The sequence below is a fragment of the Carcharhinus amblyrhynchos genome, chromosome 6, assembly GCF_965287045.1.
Source record: "Carcharhinus amblyrhynchos chromosome 6, sCarAmb.v2.hapA, whole genome shotgun sequence".
Taxonomy (NCBI): domain Eukaryota; kingdom Metazoa; phylum Chordata; class Chondrichthyes; order Carcharhiniformes; family Carcharhinidae; genus Carcharhinus; species Carcharhinus amblyrhynchos.
The window spans coordinates 48,520,259-48,544,306 of NC_137329.1; the positions used below are offsets into that span (position 1 = coordinate 48,520,259).

Below are 24,048 nucleotides of genomic sequence, written 5' to 3' on the forward strand. Positions count from 1 at the left end.
TGCAAGAGATTATTAGCAAAACTAAAAGTGGGTAGTGTTGAACAATGACCATACTTCAAAAAATAATTGAATGGTTAGGAAATTCTTGGGGACAATGTCATGAACACATAAAATATACTAGATCGAATATAATTCTTTCCTTCTACAGTTTCAACATAACCTCAGAAGATTGCACTCCGCTGGTCTGACGATAAGAACTATACAAGCTGCTTACCATAGGGACATTCAAATACCTAGAATCTATCACCGTATGTGGCCTAGAGTTTTAAACTTCATCAATCTCTCAATTTTTTATTATACAAAGAATGGGGTGTGTCTATGCATATATGAATTAACAGACACGTGTGTATCTGTTGCTGGAATTCTCACCTTCTCCTTCGTGAAGTGCTTTCTGGTCTCCAACAGCCTCAGGCACCAATTTGGCATACGAGTGCTTTTCACTGCTGTCAAACTTCATTGTGTCAAAGTATACAGAACCATTGGAGACATAACTGGAGGAATACAAACCATGTACATTATTAAACATGAACAAGGTTATGTTAGATAGTACTTAGATGTTGATATTGACGTTCTCTGTGTCATCTATTCAAGCACGTTTCTCATCACCAGGTCTCACCTGTGCCCTTATTCCTCCAGTTGCTTCTTTCCATTCAAACATCTGATTCTACTTCCAAACTATCATGTACTGCCCTAAGGCTCCTTGTTTACTGAAATCGTCCCATTTCTCTTGCTTAGCCTTTGTAATAGACAACTCATCATTCTTTATGGTTTGAATATTGATCCTTCCCCCTCATGACTCCAATCAACTCACTCTAAGTATCAATTCTTTCTCACACAGCCATGGACACTTCCTCAATCTCACTACTGTGTGTGGACTAGTTAACTATGAGTTCTCCAATAACAGCCAGGCCAATTTCCGCAACTTTATTATTTCCATTATTATCCAATATTCTATTATTTTATCCTATTTTCCCCATACCTCCACTTTTATCTTTGTCCTGGTTAAAAAAAGCTGCCCTTCAATATCTTAAACTTCTTCAACTTTCAGTCTTCACCCTCTCCTCAATGAAGACCTATTTTTCTAAGGTCATTTTGGGAGTTCAAGGAAAATTTCAAACTCATCTTCTCCTTACAGAGCATCTCCTCTGAATTCATCTTGTCTGCTTCCACACCATCCTTTTGCACAACTTCTCTGCCATGATCCACTTAAGTGGCATCCTTTCATTTTACATGAGTTGTTAGGAGTCCATGGATCTCCATGGACTGTCCTTATTCTCCTGTGAGAATTATTCTTCCCCAGTGGCTTCAGCATGGCTGGTAGGAGATGCTGATTTTCAATGCAGGAGATTGCAGATGATGGAGTAGCAGGTGTGGAAGATGAATTCTGTCATTCTGAGGGAAGATAACAAATTCATGATCCATGAACCCACTTCCAATTCCTGGGACGACATATTAGCAAATCTATTAATCTATTGTTGAACTGGTTGCTGGACTGCTGTCATTCTTTATGGACTACTGGACTGCTGTGACACCCTGCAGTCCTTTGAACATTTACATTTGCATCCATGATGGCAACATTTTAAGTTTGACAATAAACTGAGCTTGCATGATTTTAAGCTGAGCTTTGTGTGGCTTTTTGGAATGCCACATGCAATTCTGGTCTTCATATTTAAAGGAATTATATACTTGCATCAAAGACAACACAACAAAGCTTAATTGGATTAGTCCCTGTGATGAGTGGCTGAATAAATTGTGCCTATTTTCTCTGAAGTTTAGAAGAATGGGAGGGGATCTCATTGAAACATTGAAGATTACAAGGGGGCTTGACAGAGTAGATATTGAGATGGTGTGAGAATCTAGATGGCTAGAGAATCTAGAACAAAGTTTCAGGGTAATAGATCAAGCATTAGGACTAAGATGAAGAGAACTTTCTTCACTGAAAGGGTTATGAAACTTTAGAATTCTCTATCCAAAAGGGTTGTGCAAGTGCCATCATTGAACATATTTAAGGCTCAGACAGACAAATTTTGGGCCTCCCAGAGAATCAAGTAATAAGGACAGCATGCAGGAACATGGAGTCAAAGCTCAAGATCAGTCATGTTCATACAGCAGAGCAGGCTTTACGGGCCGAATGGTCTTTCCCTGCTCCTATTTCTTAAGTCCTCCCTTTAAGTATTTAAACAATTCACTTTGGATGTTACTACTGAATTTGCACCTATTATCCTTTCAGGCAGTGCATTCCAGAAAACAACAACAACTCACTGTGTAAAATAAAGTGATTTCCTCATGTCACCTTTGGTTCTTTTGCCAGATTAAAACTGCGTCCTCTGATTATTGACTGTTCTGCCACTGGTAACAGTTTCACTTTAGTTACTCTATCACAACCATTCATAAACTTGAGCACTTCTCTCAGAACCTTCTCATAACCTTCCAAGAACAACCTTGATATTTTCCAGTCTCCCGATATAAATGAGACCTTTCATCCCCATTAGCAAATTCTGGTGAACCTTTTCTGCACTCATCCACCCATTGGCATCCTTCCTGAAATGTGATGCCTAAAATTGAATACATTGGGGCGTAACAAGTCTGTTTAAAAAGATCTAGAACAACCTCCTTGCTTTTGTACTCTATTCTTCTAATAATCCAAGAAGCCTTCTACATCTGTCTTGGAACCATATATTCCCATATCTCTCTGCTCCTGCACATCCTTTAGTTTATATTTTCATTTTTCCTACCACAGTATATTAGTTTACACTTCTCTGTGTTAAATTTAATCCACCACAAGTCCAACTATTTCACCCGTTAATGTCCTCCTGATGTCTGTTACTTTCTTCCTCATTGTTTGCAACATTTCCAAGTTTTGTATCATTGGCATACCTTGAAATTATCCCCAGTACACTCAAGCCTGGGTCATTGATATTTCCATGAAAATCTCCCCAACCTCATTTCTTTTCCACTATTTGGACCTGGCCCCAAGTTGCAAAACATGGTGGGGCATTCTGCTATCACAAAGACACTATAAAATCATAAATGAACTTTAAGCATAAATTCGATTGCTTTATTTCACTGTTTACCCAATCTTCCTTCACAATTAGTTTGGGTCTATGTAACGATTCAAATTGAATTCGCAAAGGGCGATCTTGAGCCCATGCTCACCGTCCACAGGAATGGCAGCAGGAGCTCAAGATTCGGCCAAACCAGGAAGTTGTGATGAACCAGTTAACAGTGAACCTAATTTACATTCATTTTAATATATTTAAATAGAAAAGAACCCCTCCTCCTACGCATCCTCTATCAGCATCCAGACATGAATCTACCATGGGGATTCCCTCGATGGCATAAAAGCTGAGTACAGCCCCAGGGAAGAAGGACATCGCCAGGCAGTGACAATGCCCTCGGCACTGCTTTTAAACATGGCACCCTGATCTCAGTGCAGCCAGATTTGCTGACATGTTGAGGCCCCGCCTCCTGACTTGACACTTAGCTGTTTTTTCTGGCAGTGTGGGGTAAAATCTGGAGAGAAAACTAGCGTCTTTGGAAAGAAAAAAAAAACAGCTTTTTTCTTTCTGGAACCAAAAATGCTTTTCTTTTAGTAAGATTTCACTATTGTGTGAAGCTAGAGTAAAGGTTGTCCTCAGATTACACCTTCATGCACTGTAATTATTGCATTTTATAAGTTAAGTGATGAGAAAGTGTGGTTTTGGACAAGCTGTCAGTTACAAGCACTTACCCATAACCGTTGTCAACCACCTGCTTAACAAACTGTACAATCTCAGGAACATATTCACTCACTCGAGTTAAAACATCTGCAGGCAAAACCTACAGAGAAACAAAGAATTAGAAAACACTGCACAGTGCATGAAGAATGGCATCCATAACATGAGCTGCGAAATAGAAAAAAAAAGGGAAAATCATCACCTTGTGTGTAAGGAGCAGGGTTTACTGAAGAGACTACGCAGCTCCTGCACTTGAGTGGTGTGCAGCTGGCTCTGTCAAGTTTAGCCAACTGATCTTTCTACATCGATAACAATTTTAATTTGTAGAACATCTTTAACCCAATGAAACGTTCCAAGGAGTTTCACATCAGAAAGATCAAACAAAGTGTGACACCAAGACATATAGGTAGATATCAGGTCAAGTGATCAAAAGGTAGGTTTTAAGGAGTGTCTTAATGAGGAAAGTGAGGTAAGGAGGGGCGAAAGAGATGTAGGGATAGTATTCCAGAGCTTGGAGATTTGGCAAATGAAGGAAAGGCCAATGGTGGAGCAATCAAAACTGGGGATGCACAACAGGCCAAGATTAAAAGGAGAAAAAAAAAATTATATGGAACACTGATGTTCTAAAATCAATTTCATCTGTCCCATAGTGTATCAGAAGTAGTGAATTTACAGCAGTTAAAACCATAAAAGTATAATTTTAAAATTTATCTTCCAAAATATGTCCTACCCTTAATTCCAAGTTGCTTAATTCAAATTATTAGAGATTTAACTTCACACTTTACTGTTTTCAGATTGCTCAATTTACTTTTTTATGTAAAGAGCTGAAAATAATAGACAGTATTTTAAAATTTTAGTAGTTTGAAATCTGACTCTTGCAACATCTCAGAGTGGTTTGACACCTGTTCACTGGAACACAGAGTTCAGTGAGTTTAGTCCTCCCTTTGATTGAAACAAAAATATCTTGATGCCTTAAATAATTTTTAGCAACCAGCCATTAATACAATAACTTACATTGAGTGCATCCATGTCTTTGTGATACTCCCCCTCCCAGTATTTGGGAAGAGTAGAAAAGATGGAATTGTCAACCACCTGACTGCCAAATTGAACATCCAGCCAATCAGACAACATATCCTTTGCTTCATCCAGCAGGACCTGTAAAATAAATTGTTGCATTAATAGAGAGTAAGGGCAGGATTTTCTACAAATCCCACCTGCCTGCCACATGTTTCATGGGAGTGGAGGCAGCCCGTCATTGACTGGCAATGGGATCTTTTGGTCATGCCATGGTCAATGGGGTTTTACACTGAATGCACCCTTCGTCGCATGAAGTCCATAGCAGGACCAGAAAATCCAGAAAGTTCTGGCCATAGAGACAAGCATACAAATCAAGATATGCTGCCTCGTTATGCTACGAGACAAAAGGTCAGGGCATGTCACGAATATTGTGTACAGTTCTGGCCATCTAATTAAATGGAGGATATTGATATAAGTAGATACTTTTGTGGCAAAGTGGGTAGCATCCCTGTCTCAGAGCCAGAAGATCTGTGTTTGTGACCCGCCTAGAAGAGGATAACCATGGAAGGTGCATTCATAATACAGCCTAACAAATTGAGGATCATCCTGCAAATCAATCCAACACATGTCAATGGCAGGCAGTAAGAGTGGGAGAGATTTCTGGTCAGCCACGTGATAGAAAGAAAGTTGAAGATTCTAATCATCGCTATCCATAGCGCCAAACTACAACATGCATGAAAATGTTCATGTTGTCACATCAACACAGACTCCAAGTCAACTGTGACATGCCACTATGTGCACAAACAAGGAAGATATCGAGTATCAGGAATTTAAGTAATGCAGAACTATTAATAAAAATAGTTTAAAAGAAACATTTTTAGAACATCAAATTGAAACTTTTAAATTCATGAAAGGAATTGATAACACCAATTTGGGGAAATTAGTCGTAGCAGTGAACGATCAAATACCAGAGGACACAAGTTAAAACAGAAAGTGTAAGGGACATCATGTGGAAGTTTTCAGAGAATGACAGAATGTGAAATGATTTATCAAGCAAAATCACTGAAGTTGAGAGTTTAACTGGAGTCATATAATGAAGACTGATCTATCGAAAAGCTTTGAGAGGCTAAATGGCCTTTCACTATTGTAAAGTTCTTGTTCTTCTATGATAGACGTTTAATAAGGTTAATAGTGTAATAACTATATGGCAAATATTGGAAAGAGAAACTGTTAATAGCAATTTGTCTCATGATTCTTAATGTTAGAGGGAAATAGCTGCATGACCTGATAAATCTCAGTCATATCTTATTCATCTTTTTCTAGTTAATGCTATCAATTAGGGACATCCCAGAGCAGATGGAATATTGGGGATAGTGTGATGGGAGGGGATGCAGGTTGGGGGCAAAGGTGTGGAATCCCATAAGCTTCTGGACAATTGGAATTTTCCTTCACTTGGAATGTATAGGGACATTTTAAAACATCATCTGTTGTTGCTGTAATGTCTGACCGTGTTTGGCAAGAGAGAGGGAAGAAAGAGTGCCAGTAAATGTGTTGCAATAGGTTTGGGTGATGTACTTATAGCCAAATAGCTACCCTTATGTAGAAGCTACAAGTTGTGTTCTTGACGTTGCATCATTGTAAGATATGTGACAGCGACACGGGGCATCAAATATGGAACAGGAATAAGTAATTTAATCCTTGTGACTGTTCTACCATTCTGCGAAATCATGGCTGATCTGTGAACTCAGTTCATACGCAGAACCATTGCCTTTCCCCCATGGTTATCAGAAATCTCCCAGTCTCAGTTTTAAAATTGCTAATTGATCTAACATCAATTGTCATTTGCAGAACAGAGTTCCAAACTCTATCATCATTTGTGTGAAGAAGCGTTTCCAAGATGCACTCCTGAAAGATCTGGCTCTAATTTTTTGACTATGCCCCTAGTCTGAGACTCCAAAACTAACAGAAATAACTTCTCCCCATCTAGCTTGGCTCCCTTAATGCCTTGAATACTTCAGAAAATTAATTTAACCAAATTTCAGAAATTAATACTCAAGCTTATGTAATTCCACCTCATAATTTAACCCTTGGTGTCTGCAGACCTACTCAAATAACCACTCTTCTCTTATTTACTCCATTGTGTTAGCACCAAGAATGATTGGACAAGTTTATTCTTTTCCAACTACTCAAACCTGGGAAATTGTTCATCTCCCTCTATCTCTCTGTTCCATACCTTTTAAACTTTACGTCTGAAACCTAACAGCTATTTTGATTTCTTTCTCCCCTGTCCAATTCTTTTCAAAATATTAGCACATTATGGACTTTCAGCTCAACTGAAATGACTAAATATAAAGCCACATTTTAATCAACACAGAGCCTTTAGAGTTGAAGCTCAGAATCCTTTGAGACAGCCTAATGCCTACTAGTTTAACCATAACAATTCACAATTCTACCCACTGAGCCCGCTTTTGCCATCAGGTTGTGCCCATTTTCAGGTGCGAAAACTTGGTAAATTGGGCGTGAGGCAAGTAGCATGATCCACACCTGCCTCTGTGCCTGTTGCCCCTTCATCAATCACCGAAAATGGCCATGACATCAATTTAAATGCACTGACTTAATGGCTGCATGCCCAAACTTATCAGCACTCCCCCTTTACCACTACGTTCACCTGTCCAGATTTGGCCCTAAACAGACAAAGTCCACAAAGGTCCGATTCAGGTGCTCTGGCTTCTGAGGAAGTAGGTTCAGAGCTTCTGTTGGCTCTTTGACTTAGGTTGGTGGTGGTGGTGGGGGGTGGGACTGAAGGTCCACTGCCACTGTGTGTGTGATCAGTGTGAAGGGTAAGGGGGAGGGCGTTAGCAGCCACTCTGCGTGTGATTGGTCTAGGTAGTGGGGGGATGGGGGGGGATAAGGGGGTCAGTTATGTTGTGGGGGTGGGGCAATCTCTCTGGGGGTAGAGGGAAGGCTTTATCTGGCCCGGGAACATTTCCCTTTTTTTTACTGCGCATGTGCAGTTGAAGGGTCCGATCGGAGCTCCGGTGTTCTGGGTGCAATAAATCCCACCCATGGTTCTGCAGTGTTATTTGCAATTACTGATTATTTTTTCAGGCAGACTGTGTATGGAGCCACCTGAGAATGGGTCTAGAAGTCGGATCTGAAACACTCCCAGATTCAGCACTTAAGAATTAAAATGGTAAAATCAGACTGTGTGTCTCAGATCTCAACCAATGTTAAAAAAGCTGCGTCCTTGGTTGAGTCATACCTTAGCTTGTTTGGTTATCTCTTCTTGGGAAAGTGTCTGTTGCATTGCCTCCTCTAGGGATTTGAGGGATGACTCAACTGCTTGATTAATCCTCTGCAGCATCTGCTTCTTGTCTGGGTCAGTGGTTTCAGCAAGTTTCACAGAGAAAGACTGGAATAAGGGAAACAAAGCAAGGATGAGAGACAATTCAGAGCAGGAAATAATTTCAATGAACAGTAGCCAACATTAAAGAGAGTGCAGCCATCAGCAAAAGTCAAATCTTTGGTGTCTGGCATTTATTCCCCAAACAATTCATCCAATTTAACAGATGACAGCTCAGAATTATAAATGATTTCCATGTATTTGCTACAATATGAAACACATTTAAGGTTAGTTATGGGCACAGCAAATTAAAACACAACCTCCTATTACTGAGACACTTCCTCTACCTCACCTATACCTAAATTATATCCAGACTAAACTTTCCAATTCCTATTAATGCACTGTGCCACAGTCAAAACTGGATTACTCCACCACAGCAACTTCACAAATCAACAGGTCTGTGCCAACTGGAATCTGAACCCTATGCTTCTAAACAATTTAGTATTTCACACACACTCAGCAAAGGTAAACTAGCGAAGACAAAATAAACATTAGAAGAGTCTCTGAGCGACAGAACTGTGTTAAATAATATAATGACAACTGAGAAACTATTCAACTTAGAAATGTGATTTTTTTTAAGCTAAAAGTCTTACTGAAGTTGTGCTCACTCAATATCAAGTGATAAAGTCAATGGGGTACTGAATCAAATAGACCAAGATGGCTCTAAACTATATAAGAACATAAAAACATAAGAAATAGGAGGAGTAGGCCATCTAGCCCTTCGAGCCTGCCCCACCATTCAATAAGATCATGGCTGATCTGTCGTGGCTCAGTTCCACTTTCCCGCCCTCTCCCCATAACCCTTAATCCCCTCTCTTATCAAAAACCCATCAACCCGCATCTTAAAAATATTGAGCGAGGCAGCCTCCACCACTTCAACGGGCAGAGAATTCCAGAGATTCACCACCCTTTGAGTGAAGAAGTTCCTCCTCAACTCTGTTCTAAACCCCCCCCCCAACCCCCTTTATCTTGAGGCTGTGCCCCCTAGTCCTACTGTCCTTTCTGAGCAGGAAGAGTCTCTCCACCTCTATCCTATCCATCCCATTCATCATCTTATATGTCTCAATGAGATCTTCCCTCATTCTTCTAAACTCTAACGAGTACAGGCCTAGTTTATTCAGCGTCTCCTCATAGCTCAACCCCGTCAACTCCGGTATCAGCCTAGTAAACCTCCTCTGCACTCCCTCCAAGGCCAAAATATCCTTGCGTAAGTGCGGCGACCAAAACTGCACACAGTATTCCAGCTGCGGCCTCACCAGTGCCCTGTACAGCTGCAGCAAGACCTCCCTACTTTTATATTCAATCCCCCTCACTATGAAGGCCAGCATCCCATTAGCCTTCCTGACCACCTGCTGCACCTGCAGGCTGGGTTTTTGCGACTCATGCACAAGGACCCAGGCAGAGGTAATAGTACACATAGGGGAGGGGGACATAGGAAGGAGGAGTAGGGTAGATGTCCGTAGGCAATTTAGGGAGTTGGGGTCCACACTGAAGAGCAGGACCTCCAGGGTGGCATTCTCTGGGTTGCTGCCTAGTACCAGCAGGGCTAGGAATGATGAGATCATGCAGCTGAATGTATGGTTGAGGGATTGGTGTAGGGTAGAGGGCTTTACTTTTGTAGACCACTGGGAGGTATTTATGAGAGAAGGGCAACTGTACAGGAGGGGTGGAGAGAATCTGAATGGGAGGGGAACTAGTTTAAACTAATAGGGAGAGGGGGGGGTGGGGGTGTGGCTGGGAGAGAGTTGGGTGAAAGGAAAATTATCAGGGAGAAGGAGGTTCCGAGGGACACTGGTGGGTTGGACTGTGTCTGTTTCAATGCGAGGAGTGTGACAGGAAAAACGGATGAGCTTAGGGCCTTGATGTTTGTGAGGAAGTTAGATGTGGTGGCTGTAACGGAGACGTGGTTACGTGAAGGGCAGGACTGGCAGCTGAATGTTCTTGGGTATAAGTGTTTTAGGTGTGACAGAGGAGGGTTAAAGAGAGGTGGAGGGGTGGCACTGTTAGTAAAGGAGAACATCATAGTAGTGCAGAGGGAGGACAACATGGAGGAGTTAGGGATTGAGTCACTGTGGGTGGAGTTGAGAAATAAAAAGGGAGAGATTACAATGCTAGGGGTATACTATAGGCCACCCAACAGCCCGAGGTCAGTGGAGGAAGGCATTTGCAGGGGCATTTTGGATAGGTGCAGGAAGAATAGGGTGGTTGTAGTGGGTGACTTTAATCTTCCTGGAGTGGATTGGAAGGGGCCTAGAGCTGGGGGTACGGAGGGTGAGGAGTTTGTAAAATGTGTTTTGGAAGGGTCCCTAGAGCAGTATGTAACTAGCCCGACTAGGGAAGGGGCTATACTGGATTTAGTGTTGGGTAATGAGCCGGGGCAGGTGGTTGAGGTTGAGGTAGGCGAACATGTGGCTAACAGTGACCACAAGTCCGTCTACTTTAGGATAAAAATGGAAAGGGATGAGTGCCGGCCGAACGGGAGGGTGCTGAACTGGGGGAAGGCGCTGAACTGGGGGAAGGCGAGCTATAGCCGGATTAGGAGGGACTGTTAGCTGGTAAGTCCACGGTTGGCAAGTGGGAAGCTTTTAAGGGCAAACTGAAAATGTTGCAGGAGAGGCATGTTCCAGTTAAGCGGAAGGATGGGAAAGGTAGGATTAGAGAGCCGTGGATTACAGGGGGTATTGAAGACTTGGTGAGGAAGAAGAGGGATGCGCATGTTAGGTCGAAACAACTGGGTACGGAGAGTGCGCTGGAGGAATATAGAGAGAGTAGGAGGGAGCTAAAAAGGGGAGTTAGAAGGGCGAAGAGAGGGCATGAAATGGCTTTGGCTGATAGGATTAAGGAAAATCCAAAGGCATTTTATTCATATATTAGGAGCAAGAGAGTAGTTAGAGGGAAAATTGGTCCTCTTAGGGACAAAAGTGGGGAGTTATGTATTGAGTCAGAGGGAATGGGGGAGCTCCTGAATGAATACTTTGCGTCGGTATTCACGAAGGAGAGGGGTTCGGTGTCGTGCGGTGTCTTGGAGGGAGCTGTGGATCAGTGGCAGGAAATATCTATTACGAGGGAGGAAGTGCTAGGGCTTTTAGGTAGTGTAAGGACGGATAAAGCTCCGGGGCCTGATGGTATTTATCCCAGGCTGCTTAGGGAAGTGAAAGATGAAATTGCTGGGTCTCTGAAGCAAATCTTTGTCTCTTCTTTGGACACAGGTGAGGTCCCAGAAGACTGGAGGGTAGCAAATGTGGTACCGCTGTTTAAAAAAGGTAGTAGGGATAACCCTGGAAATTATAGGCCGGTGAGTTTGACATCGGTGGTAGGGAAATTAATGGAAAAAATACTTAGGGGTAGGATGTATGAGCATTTGGAGCGTTGTGATCCGATTAGGGATACGCAACATGGCTTTGTTAGAGGGAGGTCTTGCCTTACGAATCTGGTAGAATTCTTTGAGGAGGTGACAAAAACGGTTGACGATGGGAGAGCCGTTGATGTCATCTATATGGATTTCAGTAAGGCGTTTGACAAAGTCCCTCATGGTAGGCTGGTAGAAAAGGTTAAGGCGCATGGGATACAAGGACAGATAGCTAGATGGATTGAGAACTGGCTGGGCAATAGGAGACAGAGGGTAGTTGTTGAGGGGACCTTTTCGGGCTGGACGCCAGTGACCAGTGGTGTGCCGCAGGGCTCAGTACTGGGACCTCTCCTCTTTGTAGTATACATAAACGATTCGGAAGAGAGCGTAAGTGGTGTGATCAGCAAGTTTGCGGATGACACCAAGATGGCAGGGTTGGTGGATACTGAAGTGGAATGTCAGGTGATACAACAGGATATAGATAGGTTGGTGCATTGGGCAGATGGAATTTAATCCTGACAAATGTGAGGTGATGCATTTTGGAAGGACTAATGCAGAGAGGAACTACGTGATAAAAGGTAGACCAATTAGGAGTATAGAAATACAGAGGGACCTGGGAGTGCAGGTTCACAAGTCTATGAAGGTTGTAACACAAGTGGAGAAGGTTGTGAGAAAAGCTTATGGAATGCTAGCCTTTATAGGAAGGGGTATAGAGTATAGGAGCTGCCGCCTAATGCTTCAGTTGTACAGAACGTTGGTTAGACCGCATTTGGAGTACTGCGTCCAGTTCTGGTCACCTTACTACCGGAAGGACGTGGAGACTCTGGAGAGGGTGCAGAGGAGGTTTACCAGGATGTTGCCTGGCATGGAGGGACTGAGTTACGAGGAAAGGTGGGAGAAACTGGGACTTTTCTCCTTGGAAAGACGGAGATTGAGGGGAGACATGATAGAGGTATATAAGATACTGAAGGGAATAGATAGAGTCGATCGTGAGAGACTGCTCCCTAGACTGGGTACAATTACGAGAGGTCATGATCTAAGGGTGAGGGGGGAGAAGTATAATTTGGATGTGAGAGGAAGGTTCTTCACGCAGAGGGTCGTGGGGGTATGGAACATGCTACCGAGTAGGGTGGTGGAGGCAGGAACGTTGGACTCGTTTAAGGTTTACTTAGATAGACACATGAGCGAAACGAGGATGGAGGGTTATAGTAGGGGGTATTAAATAGGGTCAGAGCCTCGGGAGACACCGGAAATGCAGACTTGTATGTTAACGTTTTTGTCTTTTTATCCCGCAGGTGGAGGTCCACCTTGTTGTCAAACGAGGGGCATGCACACGGTGGGTCGTGCGTGGGCTGCTCTTGGAGGTTCCGGGAGTGGCCTAGTACTTCGTGTCGGTGTGTGTGCTTGATCCTGGACCGGTAGACGGGCGCCGCAACAGCTCAGTGACTAGCACTGCTAGCTGTGCAGATACATGGATTTGGGCCTGTGTCTGTGGGAGTTTGCGCATTGTCCCTGTGGTTGCGTGGGTTTCCTCCGGGCGCTCCGGTTTCCTCCCACACCCCAAAGATGTGCTCTTAGGCTGATTGGTTTACCAAACTGACACTATTCTCCCCTGAATCTGGCTAAGTTAGGGGTTCCACTCGTAGACACGCAGGGTAGAATAGGTGTAGGAGGATGCGGTGGCGCGGGCTCGTTGGGCCGAAGGGCCTGTTTCCCGTGCTGGGTTGTTCTTTGTTCATTGACCCCGAGGTCCCTCTGCACCGTCGCCTGCTGCAGTTTTTTGCCACGTAAGTAATAGTCCTTCCTACCATTATTCCTACCCAAGTGGACCACCTCGCACTTGCCAACATTAAATTCCATTTGCCAGTTCCTGGCCCATTCACCCAGCCTATCTAGATCCTTCTGCAGACTCTCCACACCCTCTGCGCAATTTGCCGTTCCACCAATCTTGGTGTCATCAGCAAATTTCAAGAAAATCAAGAAAGACCACATCCACCGGCTCTCCTCTATCCACCGCCCTAGACACATCCTCATAGAACTCCAATAAATTTGTCAGACACGACTTCCCCTTAACGAAACCGTGCTGCGTCTGCTCTATCAAGCAATTCCCCTCAAGATGCCTCGCTATTTCCTCCTTGATGATGGATTCTAACATTTTACCTACAACAGACGTTAAACTAACCGGCCTATAATTCCCCACCTTTTGTCTGCCACCCTTCTTAAACAAAGGCGTAACATTAGCCGTTTTCCAATCTTCCGGCACTTCCCCGGAATCCAGCGACGTTTGGAAAATAACCACCAAGGCATCCACTATCACCTCCGCCATTTCTTTCAGAACCCTTGGATGCATTCCATCCGGTCCTGGGGACTTGTCCACAATCAGCCCCTCCAGTCTGTCGAGCACCACCTCTCTAGTAACAATATTGTCATTGAGACCCTCCTGTCCTACCATCTTTCCATCGCTAACACCCGGCAAATTATTCACGTCCTCCTCCGAAACAAAAAAGTTATTCAAGGCCTCAGCCATTTCCCCATCCCCTACCACTAAGTCCCCCCTCTCATCCTCTAAGGGTCCAATGTTCACCCTAGCCAGCCTCTTCCTTTTTACATATTTATAAAAACTCTTGCTATCCTTTTTTATATTAAGCGCTAGCCCAGCTTCATAGTTTCTCCTACCCTTCTTCATCAACTTCTTTGTCAATCTTTGTTGACATTTAAACCTCTCCCAATCCTCTTCTCGCCCACTACTCTTAGCTACTCTAAACGCCTCCGCTTTTAATTTAACACTTTCCTTCACCTCCTTCGTTATCCACGGCTTATTGCCTCTCCTCCTATGGTCCTTTTTAACCATTGGAATAAATTTCTGCTGAGCACCAAGAAAGATCTCCTTAAAGATCCTCCACTGCTCCTCAGCAGACCTACCTTCCAACGCACTCCCCCAGTCAACATTCGCCAATTCTTCTCTCATCCTACCGTACTCCCCTCTGTTCAAACAAAGGACGCGTGTCCGGGAACCCATTTTCTCCTCCTCCATCTGCACCAGAAACTCCACCATACAATGATCACTCTTTCCAAGAGGATCCTTCACCACAAGGTCCCTAATTCTACCTGCTTCGTTACATAACACCAGATCCAAGATAGCTCGCTCCCTCGTCGGCTCCAACACACACTGTTCAAGGAAACTTTCCCGGCAGCATTCCAAGAACTCCTCCTCGACCCCACCGCGTCCAACATAGGTCGACCAATCAATATGTAGATTGAAATCCCCCATAATTATCACCGTTCCATTCCTGCACGCCGCACTTATTTGCGCGCTAACAGCCCGCCCCACCTCCAGATCATTATTTGGGGGCCTACAGACGACACCCACCAGCGTCTTCCTCCCTTTGCTGTTCCTAATCTCCACCCACAACGATTCCACGTTCTGCTCTTCGGTTCCTATATCATCCCTTGCTACCACCCTGATGCTATCCTTAATCAGCAGAGCTACGCCCCCCCCCTTTTTCCTCCCGCCTATCCTTCCTAAACACTTGATACCCCTGGACATTCTATTTATAGTTTTTTTTATGTTTCGGGAGAATGTTTTAACATTCAGCTTTTTTCTACAGGGAGTTAGTATGCCTGGAAGGAATACAGCTCTGAAGCTGGGAGAACAGAATAATTACTCATTTTAACCTTGCCAGTGGTTATGATAAGTAAAGTTAATAGACTTTTGTTTACTTAAGTTCTCCTGGGTTTTCAGATCATGGTGATTGACAGGGTAATATGACATTGTAGTTTATGTGCAGTCCTGGATTTACGTGCAAAAATAAACAGGCTTCAGCAGAGAGGAGCTGGAGTTTGGCTGTCCTTGTTGAAATTAGTTGAGTTCTGCAAACTTCTGAAAGCTCTATATCGCATTAAAAAGTCCAAGGTTGTCTAAACTCATTAAAGCAGTATATTTATGATTGCCAATTGATGTTTAAAGTGTGGTTTAAGTCTGTTCAAAGAACGTTGCTTATTTGGAACTGAAATAGTGATAGTTAGAAATTAGAGTTGCTTCTTTTCATGTTTAAAGATTGTTCAACTGCTTCATTTTGTTAGTTATACTTAAACTGTGTTATGAATAAAGCTTGTTTTGATAAAAAATCCCTAATTTGTCAGTGGAATTATTCCTGGAGTGAAACATCTTTTCCTCACATCTATGCCAAAATTGAAAAATTGTTGGAGTCTATTTTGGCTTCATAATATACCTTGATGTTCTGGCCTGGGACCTTAACGCTAGGTTGTCTGGTATTATTTTGGTCTGGAAACAGTGTTCTCACTCTGGGACTGCGAGAGAGGAATAGACAAGAACTAGCTACAAAGAGAAAATCTGGGCAACAGAATTGCTTTTGAGTTTCGTCAATATTTTGACAGTACATTGTGATGTGAAGTATTTCAATAACCCAGTAAAACTGATGAGTTTTTTTTTTACTATAGACAGTGCGTGTGATAGGAGACAACTTCAATATCACACCTCTTTACCTTGAGAGCAGTCCTGATGTCCTCTAGAAGTTGTATAGGACCCAGATTTTTCTCTTTGTACTGCTCAAACAGGTGATTCTGTCGGGCTCGCTTGATAATCTGTGCAAAAATAACAGCAACAACGTTAGAACAGGCAGTGTAATGGAGAGAAACAGAGCACAATGCAGAGAGCCTAGCATGAGAGTGCAGAAATGAATGTGTCATCACACAACTGACAGAAGAGTCAGACACAGATATAGTATAACATATGGTCACATCTACCATGGAAGAGTAACCAACTAACAAGTGTGTATTCTGGGATCACATTCATAGTACAGTTGCAACTCTTGATATTCTTGGACAGCATCAATCTCTAAGATAATTTATGGAAAGTTATCAGAAAATCTTGTGCATAGAAATGTACATGGAGGGGCACACAACAAGGAAAATGAGAGGAGAAGAACTACAACCAACTTCTGCATGCATGCCACAGAGGAGTGGATGGAAAATGTATACTAAAGCCCATAAATGAACTATGATTGTAAAATAGCTGATAGAATGTTCTTGTATATCCATGCACATTATTTAAGGAAACAATCTATAGACCAGTGGAATACATCGATGTTAACAACTGAAACAAAAATATAACCACAAGCTCGATATGTTGAGTTCTTACAGTGAGAGAAATGTGCTCAGATACATAGACAGGCACCAGGGATTCAAATCAGGAGACATATCTGGAGAAATTAGGCTGTGTGTCTTTTAATTCAGCCATGATTGAGTGTCAGTGGCAAGACCATCATTTTTTGACCATCCCTGATTGCCCGTCAGAAAATGGTGATAGGATGCCTCCTGGAACTGTTGCAGGCCACATGATGTTGGTGCATTCACAAAGTTAGGAAGGGAATTCCAGGCTTTTGACCCAGTGACTGTGAAACAGTGGGAATACAGTTCCATGTCAAAATGCGTATGGCTTGGAAGGGGACTTGCAGACGTAGATCTCTAAAGTAACCATAGAGAACTAAAAGCTACCAATGAACTAAGAGCTGAAATAGTACAACAGGAGCCATGCCATGGGTTAGATTTTACATGGCGCTGTAATTCCTGCTGTAACCACAAACTCTCCCCCCACCCCCCCTCCATGTTAAAAGGTTGTTGGGGGTTCATTCCAGGGGAAATAATGCAATTGGCTGTTAATAGGCTGGATACAAGATATTTACCCCTTGGACAATGAGTCCCACATTAGAGAGATGGAGTCAGAGGTCCCTCACTGGGAGAGAGGTGGCCATTGCTGGTACTGCACCCAGTCAATGAGTGGAGTTGTGACAGATCACAATAGTCAGTGAGGGCAGGGGGCCAGGGTTTGAGAAGCCTCTAGCCCCTGCCCAGCACCAGCTGCCACAGAAAAACCTGTCAGGTTGGCCCAGGTATCTCCCACTGCAGGTTAAATGACAGTAGGTTGAGGTCTTTAAGTGAGCATTAGTTGCTCACTAAGGGCCTCAATTGTGGACCGGCCACCTGACACCACCTGCGATGGGGAGCAGGGGCAGGCAGGTAGGCAGCGAGCGGGCAGGTCGCCCACTATATTTGTGCCTCTTTCTTCAAACATGCCAGCAGGAGAGTGTAAAATCTACCCCCAGATCTTCATGTTTACATCAGGAAAGCAAGAGCTGTTGCAGACTCTTACAACGATCTGTAAGTTATGCATAGAACCCCAAAGCAAAGTTCCACAAAATCTTTCTCCTACTTATGGAACATTTCTCCAGATTGTATTGAAGAAGTCTCATAAAACTTTAATCCTGCACACAGGACCCTCCCAAATGATGCTATGCTTTGAACTTTGTCCACAGCTTAAATAGAGCCAACTCCCTAATGATTCATAATATTAGCACAGAAACATGGCACAAACAACCTATCCTAGTATTTGTGCTCCACTCAAGCCTCCTCACTTTTTTATTGTCTAATTCTATCATAGTCATCCTCTATTTCCATCTCCCTCATATGTTTGTCTAGCTTATCCTTGTATACAATAGTACTAATTGCTTTAACTATTCTCTTTGGTACCAAGTTCCACGTTCCCACCATTCTTAGAGTAATGAGATTTCTTCAAAATTCATGGCTGGACTGCCTGGTGATCATTTCATATTGACAGCCTACAGTTATGCTCTTCCCCAAAAAGGGAACCAAGCTGTGTCCAGCCCATCAAGACCTTTCAGAATTTTCAAGTCCCTCTATTGTCACCCCAGCCTGTCAATACCTTTCTAACCTGTACACCCATGCATTTATGGTATCATTCTTGTAAATTTTATTTGCATTTCCAGTACCTCTATACTCTTTTACTGAATGGCCACTAGAAATGTACGCAGTGCTCTAACTGCTGTCTAACCAAGGTTGGATACAGGTTCAGCATAACCTCCTTACTTTCAATTCCATCCCTCCAGAAATATTCTGCACTGATATTCAGCCTTCTGTCTATAATTCTCTGGGCGTATTCTGTCCCCTTTTTTTAAAATAGGAATTATATTTCCTATCCATCAGTCCTCTGGCATCACACCTTTTTCTTATGGACCAGGAGCTTTATCAATGAAGTTTCTTTAGTTATTCAGTACATCCCGTTTTCCTTTTACATTTTAAATGCACTTATCTCATTGTTCATCTCATCATTCAATGTCATGTCTACCTGTTCTTAATCTTCTTAATAAATACCAAAGCAAAATAATTATTTCACATTTCTGCCATCTCTTTACTATTATCTGTGGCAATATCCGATCTATCCATTATTGGTCCTATTCACATCAAAGCCTTCTTTTTTTCGAAGTATCTGTAAAATATTTTACTCTTGTTTTATATTTCTTGATAGTTTAGCTTCATAGTTCTTCTTGGCCTTCCTAGGAGTTTTTTAACTTCTCCTAATCTTGCATTTTCATATTCCTTCGTTGTTCATGTACAAAATGCATTCTTCTTTTCTAATCCTCCATGGAGTTGTGTATTTAGTCTCATTTTTTTAGCAAAATATATTTTCTTACATTCTGCTTTAAATGTTTCCCATTCCCATTATTGCTCTACAACAAGGCTTCAACGTGTGTGTTTCGATCCTTAATGTGGACTCGCGGTCCGAGGCATCAATGGCCGCCATGGAGCTTCAAATGAATGCTAATAGGTGCAAAGTCCCTTTAAATCCTCGTTTTTCTATTAATGGTGACATGACCTAACTGACCAATCAGAGACACCTGATTCCTGTTATAAAAAGTCAGTGAAGAAGTTAAAACAACATCCTGCCATTCTCACAGATCTCTCCCCTAACCTGGTTCACACTCTCAAAATGGATCACAGTGGGAAAACATCTGGGGAAGCATGGTTCTACGTTGCTGTTTACCAATATTTTTGATCATTTTATTTTCCCAGATTCTTTTCTCCATCTCTCAAAATCAACCTCTCTCAAAATTGTTGACCTAGTTTGTGTCATAATTATGTCTTTCTCTACCATAATTTTAAAGTGTATCATATTATGGTCATTTAGGTTTTCCTATTTTTACTTCTCTGGCCAGTGCTGGCTTGTTCCTTGTTGGAGTTTTTATATCCTTAGAATTGTTAAAACCGCAGCGGTATTATTCAGCCTTCTCAAGTTTGAAAGAATTTAACACTTGAATCAAAAAGCTTGAAGTACGATTTTGTTGCAACGCAAATTTGAATTAAGCAATCTGAAATTGCAAACAAACAAAGCAAACATAACAGATCCTGTGGTGCTGTTCACGAATAGTCAAACACTATTTTATAACAATAATAAGGGAAAATGTTGCAATTTAGATGTTCAAATCAGAGCCACTGATTTTATAGTGAGCAATGTTTTTAAAATTAAGATGCATTGAGGGATCTTTCTTGGTGTTTTGGGGACCAAATCCCATGCATCTCATGTTTTTGTGAAAACATTAATCTTGATTTTATACATCCTTTTATTTATTTACTTTACACTTGCCACTTACTATTTGAAGCTGAGAATATACAAGTTAGTGTACTGTAACTGTAGTGTAGTACAGACAAGTAGCTGGCATTTAGTGAAATGGACTGAGTGGGCTGCATTAGATAGCTTTGACAACTCATATTGTGGCATCATTGTGGAGAGAAAACCTAGGCTTTGACAAACTGAGTCAGAACATAAATGACAGAAGCCACTTTATTGGTAAAATTTAATAAGGAAATAATTATTGTTAAACAGCAGACATCAACAGAGATGATAACTCATCCTTACCTTGTCATCCACATCTGTGATGTTCATACAGTAGAATACATCATATTTGAAGTAGTTCATTAGAATCCGTCGCAGGATGTCGAAGGAGATGTAGGACCTATAAAGTGAAACAGGCAATGGCTTAAATCCTTAGACCCGAGACTACAAATTACTCGTCCCGGTCTTAGACAAGCATGGGCCTGACAAGTTATAATAATATCGTGGCTGATTTCATGAATTGGGGGATTATAAAAGGTTGCTGCATTTTTTTTTCAAAGGCTACTTATCCATAGCAGGCATCACAACTAAACTTGATCCTGTCCTATGCAAATATCCACATACACTTTCCAGCAGCAACCATTGGAGAACAAGCAGGAATCCTGTTGGATTCATCTTGCTCTTTTACCTGCTGATATCAAAACCACTTGTAAAACACCTCCATCATAATCTCAGATCAGCTAATTCAGCAATTATGCTGTGATTAATGCAGACAGTTTGATGAGGACAAGATCAACCTAGATTGTGATGCCTGTTATGGACGAGTAACTATTTTTTTAAAAAAAAGCTTCTTGCTCCAGATGAACAAACTTGAAAAGTGCACGTTTTGTACAGTTAGTACAATTATGTTGTGATTGATTTGGGGCTTCGTTAATTTATATGATTCGATGCCCAATTGACCATGCATTTTCCAAACAAGTCTCACAAGCTGAATGGCTGTGACAGGTTACTGTGGTGAGTCACATCAGGTTGTTGGATCCACACACCTGGATAGTATGTCCCCCTAGGTCATGTCAGGTTGGTTAATATTTCCTGGACATAGCCAAGATAATGATAGTCGTGATGCCAAAAACACAAGAAGAAACAAGACAGCTTATGAGCTACAAGGCAACATCAATGTTTCTCTGCATATTTCTATTTACTAACTGTACAAAACGTGCACTTTTCAAATTTGTTCATCTGGAGCAAGAAGCTTTTTTTAAAAAAAATAGTTACTCGTCCATAACAGGCATCACAATCTAGGTTGATCTTGTCCTCATCAAACTGTCTGCATTAATCACTTTCTGGGAGCAGTCATGGAAGAGCCTTCAGGAACAGGAATTCTGTCATCTATTACTCCAACGCTAAATTCAGCAGGACAGTTTATGAAAGCATTAAAAAAAAAACAGCTGTACTGAAGAACTAGTGCAGGAAGCAGTAAATTAATGAGTCATATGGTAGATTACCTGGCATGTCCCATGTGTGAAGCATCATAAACGGTGGGACCACAGCAGTACCACAACACACGCTTCCCATTCTGAGGACGAAAGATCTCCTGACAAAGACAAATATGTAAGGAGGTTTAGAAACACAAGTGCTTTCATCAACCTTAACTAGGATATTTAGATCAATACATTATACACAGGATTAAACTACATTTCCAATTAGTTTTGGAAATGAGATAATTTAAGTTGATTGTAAACTTGTAGCAGTTAATATTTGAAGACTAGTTCAAGAATTGCTTTCTGCATGAGGTTAGGATTTATCTGAGGGAAAATAAAGTTGTTTTACAAGGTCCGACTTATCCTCAACAATGCACCTGGACATCTATAATCTCTTGCAAAGAGCCACTCAGATGCTGGCATTTTGTTTTTGCCCCCTAAAAAAGAATTCACTGTCCAGCCAATGGATCAGGAGTCATTATGTTCTTAAGGCTTACGACACCCATAAAACTTTCAGCTACACTCTCAACCACATGCAGGCAAAGCCTTTGACCACAGTCCATGATTGCTGCAAGGAATTCAGCATTCAGGGTGATTAAGGGCTCATGGGAGCAGATTATAGAGTCAATATAAATGCCTGCTGGAAAAAAGTTTGGCCAGAGACTGTGAATGATTTCACAGGGTTCTTTAGCATGGATGCTGAAATCATAGAGTCATAGAAGTTTACAGCATGAAAACAGGCCCTTCGACCCAAGTTGTCCATGCCGCCTTTTTTTTTAAAACCCCTAAACTAATTCCAATTGCCCGCATTTGGCCCATATCCCTCTATACCAATCGTACCCAGGTAATTATTTAAATGCTTTTAAAAGACAAAATTGTATCCATCTCTACTACTATCTCTGGAGCTTGTTCCAGACATTCACCACCCTCTGCGTGAAAAAAATTGCCCCTCTGGACACTTCTGTATCTCTCCCCTCTCACCTTAACCCTATGCCCTCTAGTTTTAAACTCCCATACCTTTGGGAAAAGATACTGACTATCTAGCTGATCTGTGCCCCTCATTATTTTATAGACTTCTATAAGATCACCTCTCAGCCTCCTACGCCCCAGAGAAAAAAGTCCCAGCCTATCCAGCCTCTCTTTATAACTCAATCCATCAAGGCCCAGTAGTATCCTAGTAAGTCTTTTCTGCACACTTTCTAGTTTAATAATATCCTTTCTATAATAGGGTGACCAGAATTGCACAAAGTATTTTAAATCTGGCCTTACCAATGTCTTGTACAACTTCAACAAGACATTCCAACTCCTGTATTCAATCTTCTGACCAATGAAATCAAGCATGCCAAATGCCTTCTTCACTATACTACCCACCTGTGACTGTCCACTTTCAAGGAGCAATGAACATGTACTCCTAGATCTCTTTGTTCTGTAACTCTCTCCAGTGCCCTACCATTAACTGAGTAAGTCCTGCCTGGTTCAATCTACCAAAATGCATCACCTCGCATTTGTCTAAATTAAACTCCATCTGCCGTTCGTCATCCCACTGGCCCAATTGATCAAGATCCCATTGCAATAGGAGATAACTTTCTTCACTGTCCACTATGCCACAAATCTGCAAACTTGCTAACCATGCCTCCTATATCAAGATTGTTGAGTTGGTAAACCAATCTAGGGGCGAGGGATTTGAAGACTTGTTGGGGAGTTGCTTCACTCACCAAGAGGAACTCTTTACAGAAGAGCTGATTGAACTGATGAAGTCAAGTGAATTTAAACAGAAGCCAAAATGGCTCATTTTATACCCAAGATCAGCTGAAGATTTGACAGATAATGATATAAACATGGACAAAAGAAGAGTGACTGACTCTGTCACTGCTCTTTTCTGAGAACTTTACAAAATTGAAAGGCAAAAGGCAAAACAGTAAAGAATAGCCTTTGTTTTTTAAAATCCACATCAACATCTACACCAGCTACTCCCTTTACCTCCGCTCAAGTCATGTGATAATTTTACTTGTTCTTGTTTGTTGTTTTGTTAAATAAATTTATCTTCTAATTTACTAAAAACATACTTTTTGTTGCCTTTGATTCTTTATACATGTCAGATTTTTAGCAGGCTTGATCCTATCCAATTGACTTCCATTTTAAAGTAGAATGTCACTTATGATTTTGCCCTTTATGAAATTCAGTGGGAATACTCCCTGTGAATGGTGGGACTCTCTATCATAAAGGAGCAATTCTATTCTGTCTCAAGAATATAATACAACCCTACCCACTATTATCACTGACCTTACTACGAGTCAAGCTGTTGTATAGCCGGAGCTCAGGTTGCTTCATTTCTGATGGTGGGGACCATGGTGGTTGGGTTCTCTTTACTTTAGCTGAAAAGAACAGTAACAATCAGGTGTGATAAGATTTATCTCCCAATCATCTTTATTAGCAGCATTACAATGGATTAGACACTAATTTTCAAATAATTGTTTACCAGAGCACACATGCTCAGAAGAACAAATTTGTAGCATTAGAACACACACACAGATACTAAAAGCTGTTCTTAAAGGATTTATACGATAAAGTCCTGAGTTATTCCCATCATGTGAACTGAGGTGTACTGGTCAACAGAAGCTGTTTAGTTGTCAGATCCGAAATAACATTTT

The 24,048-nt window shown here is 41.8% G+C and overlaps 1 protein-coding gene across 4 annotated transcripts in view; it reads right to left on the minus strand.

The window, feature by feature from the left end:
• Nucleotides 1–24,048, minus strand: part of cars1 (cysteinyl-tRNA synthetase 1) — a 70,756-nt gene that overhangs the window by 40,777 nt on the left and 5,931 nt on the right. For all 4 annotated transcript variants that reach the window (XM_080190420.1, XM_080190422.1, XM_080190421.1 and 1 more), the window contains 8 exons: nt 23,681–23,772; nt 21,422–21,510; nt 20,220–20,316; nt 15,992–16,090; nt 7,996–8,145; nt 4,731–4,871; nt 3,731–3,819; nt 370–491 (listed from right to left, as the gene is read on the minus strand). In XM_080190420.1, coding sequence (XP_080046546.1) covers nt 370–491; nt 3,731–3,819; nt 4,731–4,871; nt 7,996–8,145; nt 15,992–16,090; nt 20,220–20,316; nt 21,422–21,510; nt 23,681–23,772 — 879 coding nt within the window. The remainder of the gene's footprint in view (nt 1–369; nt 492–3,730; nt 3,820–4,730; nt 4,872–7,995; nt 8,146–15,991; nt 16,091–20,219; nt 20,317–21,421; nt 21,511–23,680; nt 23,773–24,048) is intronic.